Source organism: Columba livia, chromosome 2 (genome assembly GCF_036013475.1).
Source record: "Columba livia isolate bColLiv1 breed racing homer chromosome 2, bColLiv1.pat.W.v2, whole genome shotgun sequence".
NCBI classification, from domain to species: domain Eukaryota; kingdom Metazoa; phylum Chordata; class Aves; order Columbiformes; family Columbidae; genus Columba; species Columba livia.
Window position 1 is genome coordinate 150,041,462 of NC_088603.1, and position 9,136 is coordinate 150,050,597.

General features: G+C 39.8%; 1 protein-coding gene across 1 annotated transcript in view; it reads left to right on the forward strand.

Moving 5' to 3' along the window:
* FAM91A1 (family with sequence similarity 91 member A1) overlaps positions 1 to 8,615 on the forward strand; it is a 28,766-nt gene extending 20,151 nt beyond the window's left edge. Inside the window, exons 20-24 of the mRNA XM_065054348.1 lie at positions 680 to 829; positions 1,301 to 1,408; positions 1,704 to 1,827; positions 2,871 to 2,940; positions 5,472 to 8,615. Of these exons, the coding sequence (XP_064910420.1) occupies positions 680 to 829; positions 1,301 to 1,408; positions 1,704 to 1,827; positions 2,871 to 2,940; positions 5,472 to 5,648 (629 nt within the window). The 3' untranslated portion in view covers positions 5,649 to 8,615. The remainder of the gene's footprint in view (positions 1 to 679; positions 830 to 1,300; positions 1,409 to 1,703; positions 1,828 to 2,870; positions 2,941 to 5,471) is intronic.
* Positions 8,616 to 9,136: the final 521 nt, after the last annotated feature.

Consider the following 9,136-nt stretch of genomic DNA (forward strand, 5'->3'; position numbering starts at 1 on the left):
GTAGGACACAAGCTTTGCGTAGTTGAGGCTACAGGCTTCCCAACTGAGAGCTGTCAAGAAAGTATGTATTTCCATATTATTTAAGCTACCACTTAGAAAAATCTGTGGTGACTAGGAGTAAAACTAACTTCCTAATTTGGTTTCCACTAGGTTCAAAATTAGCTACTTTTATATTCACTGTCTCTGGGATGTCTGTTTTCTTCCCACTTGATGCTAGGTGAAAAATCTTGAAGGCAGGATCTCTAAGTTCTAACATGGATGACTTGATGTTGAAACTCCTTGTTAACCTCCAGTACTATATTATGATTCTTCAGAATTTCAGAAATACGGAACATGTATTATTGTACTGAATTTGCCTTAAGAGACTTTGACACTGAAAGAGCTGGACATCTGATTGCTAGCTGAGCCTTGCCATGTCTGCTGTCTGTGTGAGACAGACAGAGAGATCATCTTCTGTTTGTATTTTTCTCTCTCCTTGGCTCTTCTACTAAACAATACCAATTAGTTCTTGGTGTGGGAAGACTGATCACTTATGTGTTATCACAGATCAACTAATGCGATCACTAAGATGGAGCGTTACAAGAGAGAAATCCAGATAAAAAGCTTAGCCTGGCCTAGAGGTGATCTGTGTGGTTATGGAGGAGGAAAGTAAGCTGGACTGTGTTTTGTGTTCTACTAGATTTCTCTCGTCTGAACATGGGCAATCACACGGCTTTAAAAATACTGAGAAACAAAGTAGACTTGCAGCATTTTTGTGGCTACGTCACTATGTTGAATCCTTCAAGTTGGCACACTAGCAGAAAGCTGAGCAATGCTTCTGATGGAAGAGGTCGGTTACCAATAATTGTCTTTTTTTGGCAGTGTTCCCTTAATTTTGTGTACAGTTCCTTTACTAAAGGTGAACGAATGATTAAGTTCTTTGATTTGGAACTCTAGAAAATACTCTCCAACACAGACAGGAACCTGTTTTGAGTGTAAATCTATTAGCAATGGGGTTACTTCCTAATTCTGCTTTGTGACTAGCTTGGAAATAGCAAATACAGACTGAAAAATCACTGGACTAGAACAGTCAACAGAAGGGGAAAAATAATTTCAAAATATTTAAAAGTAAATTGAGTCATTTTTACGTGTCGGAACTTAATCTTTTGTGTGTTGAGGATTCTTAAGTGACTCTTGGTTCTAAAATGAGTCAGGCCTATGTTTCTCCATGTCCCTTCCTTCAGTTTTATAGCTATATGGTCTTTGAGCAAAGCTTGTGTCATGTTCCTTACATCAGGTGCTAACTGAACTTTGTCTTTAGGAGAGGCTGAACTAGCATCAGGATCTGATGTAAATGGGAGCACAGAATCATTCGAGATGGTAATAGAAGAAACCTCAATGGATTCTGCTGTCAGGCAAAACCTTGAAGGTAAAAACAAGATGAGTGGCTTGTACTAAACGTTTTCAGTCCGATGAGAGAGCTTGTTTTTAAGGACCTGAACACGTCGTTTGATTTTGCCTGGGATGAGTGCAACACTAACTGTTCTTCCTCCTTGAAAAAAAGAGTCAGATTCCCTTAAATATTTGAGCAGTTCAGTAAATGAACTGTCTTAAAAAGTATGAACTACCCAATGGATCGTGGTCTGAGATAACTGACTCTGGGCTCAATATTCTTGCTTTGTCTTTTCTTAAAATTTGATTGTCTGTTGGTTTTATTTCTACAGTACCCACAACAGAACTGGAATGGGTTCCCCTGGAATTATGCTTTGGCATTCCACTCTTCAGCTCTGAGTTGAATCAGAAAGTCTGCAGGAAAATTGCCACTCATGGATTATGTAGAAAAGAAAGGTGAGCTGTGATTTACCAGGAACATGTTTAACAAGTTTTATGTGTCATGTTCTGAGCTTCTGCAAAAAATGATATATAGAGCTCTATGACTACAGGAGCAGAACTGAGAGAGAGTACCTAATTCTAGTGTGTACGGTGGTTGCTTTTTGGCTCATAGATACCAGCTATAATGTACAATCTAGTAGTCCTTCGTTGTGGTAAGATTATGCTGATTTTTAGTTTCTGCAAGGTGAAAATTCATTCTCTTAGTAAACTGTCTGTGAACAGGTCAGGAAAAAAGGTAAATTTGGATGCCTTCCTACTCACTTCCCCTTCCTAGCCTAGCACAGGCTTCCTTTCTTCCTCCTGACCATTATGGGGTGGGAAAGCTTACTGGTAATGCTTTGATGTAAATGCTTTTAGCTCATTTCTTTACTATTGGTATCTTATTTGCTGAGTTTAGTCATGGCTTATGGCCAAGCTGTTTTCTGCTTTTGATGGTAGCCTTTCTTTATGAAATATTACACTGGGATTTTCAGGTGTGTCTTCTTGTTTTGCCTGTGTGCATGGTGGTTTTTTGTTTCATTTTTTCTCATTTTTCTAGGGCATGGTTCTGGAGACCAAAAATAATGCTGCTTCAAAATATGGCTTAAGGATTTTATAATAGTAGTTGACCTCCTTTTTTAACAGTGCGTCCCTAATCTGCTGCTTAAAAGTCACGTTACCAGACTGTGCCAGATAAGAATGAGACATGATAAAATCTAATACCATTTACAGTATCTGCTGTAAAATGGTATTTTTCACTCGCAATAGCTTCACTGTAGTGCAGTGTAAATGGTAGGGAAAATAGCGTTCAGCTGACTAGACTCAGGAGCAAATGAGTCAAGTTGAACACTTATTCAGTGATGGCAACATTATTAAGCTTTGTGTGAAAGCTTTTCACTTTGTCACTTATGTTAGGTACTACTGGAGTTACTTATGAGCAAGTTGCTATGGTGGTACTTTACTAGTCAAACTTTATGCATCTTGGACATAGCTGCTTCTCTGTTTTTTTTTTTTGGCAGCCTTCAAAAACTCTTGCATTCCAGTAGGAAGCTGTCTCTTCAGGTCCTTAATTTTGTTCATTCATTCCAGGTAAGGAGCAATACCCAGGTGTAAATCATTCTGTATGGTCTGTCATCCTTTTCTGCCCTCCTACTTGCTGTTCCTGGCTGTATGGAAATGTGTGGTTTGTTTTATTTGCTTTTTTAAAAATTGTAACTGTACTAAGAGAAGTATCAACCTCAAATTCTACTGGTTGTAAGAAATTAGTACTTCCCTGTCCCTTTTCTAGCCTTATTTAATACTTGTGCCTTAACTTCTGTGATTGCATCTTGTGTGTAATTAGTTTCATTGGGTTTTTTTAATTGAATTTGCACAGCAAAATAGTTCTTCACTCCTCCTGCTGTGAGGCAGCCTACTCTGCTGGTTACTTGGTTGCTTCTTAAATATGTGGGAAGATTTCCTGCAAATCACGGATGTGCTAACCTTTGGAGACTTCTGTCTGCATCTCAAGTCAACTTTGTTCCCCTAGGAAAAAATAAAATACATTAACATGTGTTTCAAACTAGTTACTTTTTGCCCTTCTCCAAAGATCCTCTAGAAAATCGTGATGAATGAGTGTAAATATGTAAAACTGCATACTCTGGGGGGGAGTTTTTTAAGAGCATAGATAGAGAATAAAGGTCTTGTGTAGCAAGCAAGGGGGAGTCCCAAGTCTGCAGCCTCCTGTAGTTCACAGTATCACAGTATGTTTGGGATTGGAAGGGACCTCAAAAGATCATCTAGTCCAATCCCCCTGCTGGAGCAGGAACGCCTAGGTGAGGTCACACAGGAACATGTCCAGGTGGGTTTTGAATGTCTCCAGAGAAGGAGACTCCACAACCTCCCTGGGCAGCCTGTTCCAGTGTCTGTCACCCTCACTGAGAAGAAGTTTTTTCTCAAATTTAAGCGGAACCTCTTGTGTTCCAGCTTGATCCCATTACCCCTTGACCTATCATCGTTTGCCACCGAGAAGAGCCTGGCTCCATCCTCATGGCACTCACCCTTTATATATTTATAAACATTGATAAGGTCCCCCCTTAGTCTCCTCTTCTCCAAACTAAAGAGACCCAGCTCCCTCAGCCTTTCCTCATAAGGGAGATGTTCCACTCCCTTAATCATCTTTGTTGCCCTACGCTGGACCCTCTCCAGCAGTTCCCTGTCCTTCTGGAACTGAGGGGCCCAGAACTGGACACAATATTCCAGATGTGGTCTCACCAGGGCAAAGTAGAGGGGAAGTAGGACCTCTCTCGATCTACTAACCACTCCCCTTCTAATACACCCCAGGATGCCATTGGCCTTCCTGGCCACAAGGTCACAGTGCTGGCTCATGGTCATCCTGTTGTCCACCAGGATCCCCAGGTCCCTTTCCTCTACACTGCTCTCTAATATGTAATTTCCCAACCTATACTGGAACCTGGGGTTGTTCCTGCCCAGATGCAGGACTCTACACTTTCACTTGTTAAATTTCATTAGGTTATTCCCCGCCCAACTCTCCAGCCTGTCCAGGTCTCTGGATGGCAGCACAGCCTTCTGGCGTGTCAGCCACACCTCCCAGCTTAGTGTTATCAGCAAACTTGCTGATAGTACACTCTATTCCCTCGTCTAAATCGTTAATGAATATATTGAATAACGTTGGCCCCAATACTGACCCCTGAGGCACTCCACTGGATACTGGCCTCCAACTAGACTCCGCACCATTGACTACCACTCTCTGGCTTCTCTCCTTAAGCCAGTTTGCAACCCACCTCACTACTCTATTGTCTAGACCAGACCACACCTCTTCAATTTAGCTGTGAGGATGCTGTGGGAGACTGTGTTCTGCGTGGAAGTGTATGCTAGCAAGACATGTCCACATGTAACATGGAGACTGCTTAACTGCTTATGTCTTATGATACTTTTCTCTAAAATTCTCTCTTTTCAGTATGGTAAGGAACTTGCAGATTACTTAACCAGGTAGTATTATGGATTATGGGACCATGAAACCACTTCTTGATGAGAATGCTGGAGATTCTCAGTAGGTTAGAGACCTTGAAACAGTCTGTCAAATAGTCTGAAGTGACTCCTGTCCTAATCTCTTAGATATTGTCTCTGAGATGCTCTTTTCTTGATGAAGTTCTGTATAGAGAGAAAAAAAGAAGGTGCTGAAGTGATTTTTAAGATGTTCTGGGAACACAAAAGTACTCAAAATAGGTCAAGTCAGTGCCTCCAAATATAGGCATAGCTCTTAGCACAGGATGGGATAAATAGCAGTACGGTAGCTCTCCTCAGGATTTTTTAGCTTTACATTCATTTTCCTAGGCCTTTCCTTCAATTCCAAGTTGCAGGCTTCCCTGGAGGTTTCTTGGAACCCAAATAACGTGTTCAGAGTTGCAGCTGAAGCAAATGTATGCTTATTTCATGCTTCCTTGTGTTTATTCTGTTCTTATGTCCATAATGATTTGGTATTTATGGGATTAAAATAACACGCTTCAGAAACCCTAAGTACATTTTCAGATGAGATTAGCTCGTCATAGTCTACCTGTTATATCCTTCATTGTTTGTATTGCTTTTAAGACACTTTTCTTTCTTCCTTTTGCTTTTAGGAAGGTATTTCAACACTGGATCAGCTCCATGACGCTGGTTCCTCAAGTTCACTTTTGCAGCCTATTTCTGCAGATCTGGGTGTTCCGCTTCCCGCCAAGAATCTGGTGTTCAAAGACGGTGTATTATCCGAATGGAACGGATGGGCCCCTTCCGCAGTTTTTTTCAATCACACCTAAGGAACAGGTCAAATAGGGATTCTCGTGCGTTGATCACTAAATGCCTTTCTTCTCTTATGGTTAATTCCTAGTGCCAACCACTAAGAAGTGTACTGCTGCAGCATAACCCGTGTAAAAATAGCGTTACAAAAATGTGTTGTGTTGCAGTATTGGGGAAGTGCTTAAACCGTCTAGAACTTGTTACTCATTACTGCATATCTTGCTGCAACAGAGAGCTTTTAAAGCTGTCAGCACTGTTTTTATCTTGAGACAATCTTTCTTTTATAACTAAACATGCCCTTTCTAGGCTTTCTGACGATTGTTAAATTTCTATGCTGTCACCACAAAATTGCAATAGTAGTTTTCTATGTTCACTACTCAGACATAAATTCTGTTTAATTTTGTACTGTATTACTGAAAATCTTTCTGTATGAAGGTAAGAGACTTGACTCTTCCTCTGAAAGCTCAGTGATACCAGCTGTTTAAAAAAACAAGTACCGTGGTGATATGGGGCATTAAGAATTGTTGAATTGTGTAGTCCAGCTTAACACTGGGGCCTTGACAGTTTAGTATGGTGGAAAGAGATTTGATGCTTCAGGAGGGCGAGTTAGTGCAGACTCAAAGGCCTGCTGGTGACTTAAGGCCACTCTGAAGATGAGTGTTGCACTCTCATCTCTGGCAGAATTTGATGGAGGCGCAGGATTACGGAAGGGCTGAAGCGATCAGCTCTGCTCATGGGCTTCTTTGTGATAATGGATTCATCTTGTGCTTTGGATGAAACCAGGAGTGTCTGAGGTGTGATCACTCTGGGTTAGTCCCTCACTGTTACTTGAAGCTGGTGATGATTGCTGGGGGAAAACCCCTGATGTTATAAGTTGAGTTTAAGGTAAATAACTAATCTGTCCTGTTGATTAATGTTTGAAAGAACAGAACTCTTGACTTTTCACATGGCTGTCATTAGCAAAGGAAAATAAAAGTAGAGGATGTATAGGCAGAGAACTCTCTGAATATTTTTCTTGAACCATTAGCTGCTGATTATGACAAACATTAACAGTGAACTCTTTCATCTAAAATCATGTTCTGGCTTTATTTGTAGGGGATGATTTTACGTAGCATGATTTAACTTTGTTTATATTAGTCATTAAGAACTTTTTGTCAATTTAAAACCAGTCTGTCCCATTTAACACATGAGGAGAACAAGAGATGTAAGATGTTAAGACTTCTAACTCGATTGTCTAAAGTACTCTGCCAACTCCCTTCTCTGCTGGAACTGCCTTGTTTTAAATAGTCATAATTAAAAATGAGACTTAACTACCCTGTGTTTACTAGCCCACAGTGCATAATGCGCCAAGAATCTTTGGCATAGATTGTGCTGCACAACAGCAGGGAGAAAAATGGCAGCGTGGGTCTGTATCCTGTTCTGTATGGCTGTGAGAAAAAACGTGACGGAAGCTTGGAAAGGACAAACATACCGTGAGAGGATAATGCAGTGGCTTCAGTTACAACTGTGAAAAGTCCATCCTTATGTTTTCTTCCTTTGCTTCATATACATTCCTAAAGTGTAAACATGGGACTTGCGCTCCAAGAAACTGGAAGTCTGTAGTACTTCAGTTTGCTCAGTGCTGCTTTCTTACATCTGTCTTGATTTTGTATTTTACCAACAGCAGCTGACCTTGGTATATTGCATATATTACAAAGCTAGATTATCTATATAAAGTTGATAATTTACACCACAGTGACTTTTGTACTGGATGTGCATATTCTCCATAGTATTTGTTGGTTTTTTTTAAGTTGCCTTATTTCCTTCAAAAGAAATTAAAGGGGAGTTGGATGTCAATCTGCTAGAAATGGCAGAGGAAACAGTTACTGTGAGAATTGTTATGTGGAGATCAGGCCAGTATCTAGCACTGTAGAGGAACCAAGCAGTAGGCGATGATTTACGCTTTCAGTACTATAGGTGTTACTTTAAATGCTGCAGTGAGCTGTAGTAATGAGCTAGTTGGGCGTATTGTATTGAATTTTGCCATGCACTGTCTATACTAGTATGTAAAATGATGATAGCACAAGTTGTATGGAAGTTTGAAAATGGATGAAATTTCTTGTTCTCACTGCATATTCTTCTGTGTTACTAAGTGAAGGATACACTTTGTTGTTAGGTTGTCTAAAGTTTCTAAATAAAAGTAGTTGGCTCTTCGGAGTTTAGTACCCATGAGTTAATGGTGAGAATTACAGTTACATTGCAGTGTTTTAGAACTCAAGCCACTCTAACTTAGGTGCTTCAACACTAGTTTAGAAGCTTAAGTGTTCAAGTCTGTATATCCAAAGTTTACGGAGTAGATTGCAACCAAAGAAGTCCATAAAATAACTGAAACTCAACTACAGCTCCCGTGCTGGGATGGTCCACAGGCTTTATTCAAATTATGTGACTTTTGTTTTAAATGTGGTGTAAAAATAAGATCTCAAAGATCTTCATACCAAAAGAATCTATTTTATATTGCATTGCAAATAAAGACAAATTAAATCTATGTGTTTTCAGGTAGTTTTATTGGCAGTGGGGAGAAATCACATGCATTACACGTTGTAAACCTGTTTTAAGTTTCTGTCTTCAGCAGGATTTTTTTACCTTGCAGAAGAGAAGTTGGCTTTGTGCTCTGGCACAACCCAAGTGCTATTCATCTGAGATGGATATACCTGAAGTTGTTCAGCAGCTGGCTAGAAAGTGTGCGGTTTGTTTTCAGTTGTTCTGATCATGACATATTATTTCACAGTTCTTTGTTTTTATGATTGTCCTCAATTTTTCCTTTCTTGTTCAGTGTTCCAAACGGTTTGTATTTTGAAGGTTTTAAAGTATGGCTGTAACGGAATACGGTTGCACTCTTCTAGTGTGACGTTGTTAATATTATACATTGAATTGTACAAAGTCTGTGTTCAATTAAATTATTGGCACATGTAAAAACTGTTTACAAATAAACTGTGGTGTAGGTCAAACCATGTGCAGAATCCTTCACATGCAGTAGTTTTCTTCTTGGGCATAGCACTAAAATGTCACCCTGTCACTGTAGTGCTCAGGAATACTGAATCTCAAAGTATTTTTTTCCTGCAGAAATGTCATTTTATCAATGGAAACCTTATTTTATTGTGGTCTTCTCCATACCATATGCTTAACCTCTAAGAAGAAGGGAAATTACAAGAGGATGATGTATGTTCTGCCACCTCTTTCAGCCACAATCTAAACCTGTGGTGTTTGATACTGGATATCTGAAGGCACATGTGCATGTGGTGTCTCATCCGTTTTGTTTGACTAAAGATGTTTTTGGCTGGGAACTTGGAAGAAATGAGACCAAAATTGTCATTAGTTTATTTCTTTAAAGTAAGCCAGGCCCAGGATTCATCTTAGCAGTATAACTGCAGAGTGTCTGAGTGTTTGATTACAATATAAAGCAGAACTACAGATCTAGATGGTGAAAGAACCTTTATAACCCCCTTCTTGAGTTTAAACCTTCCTTTAT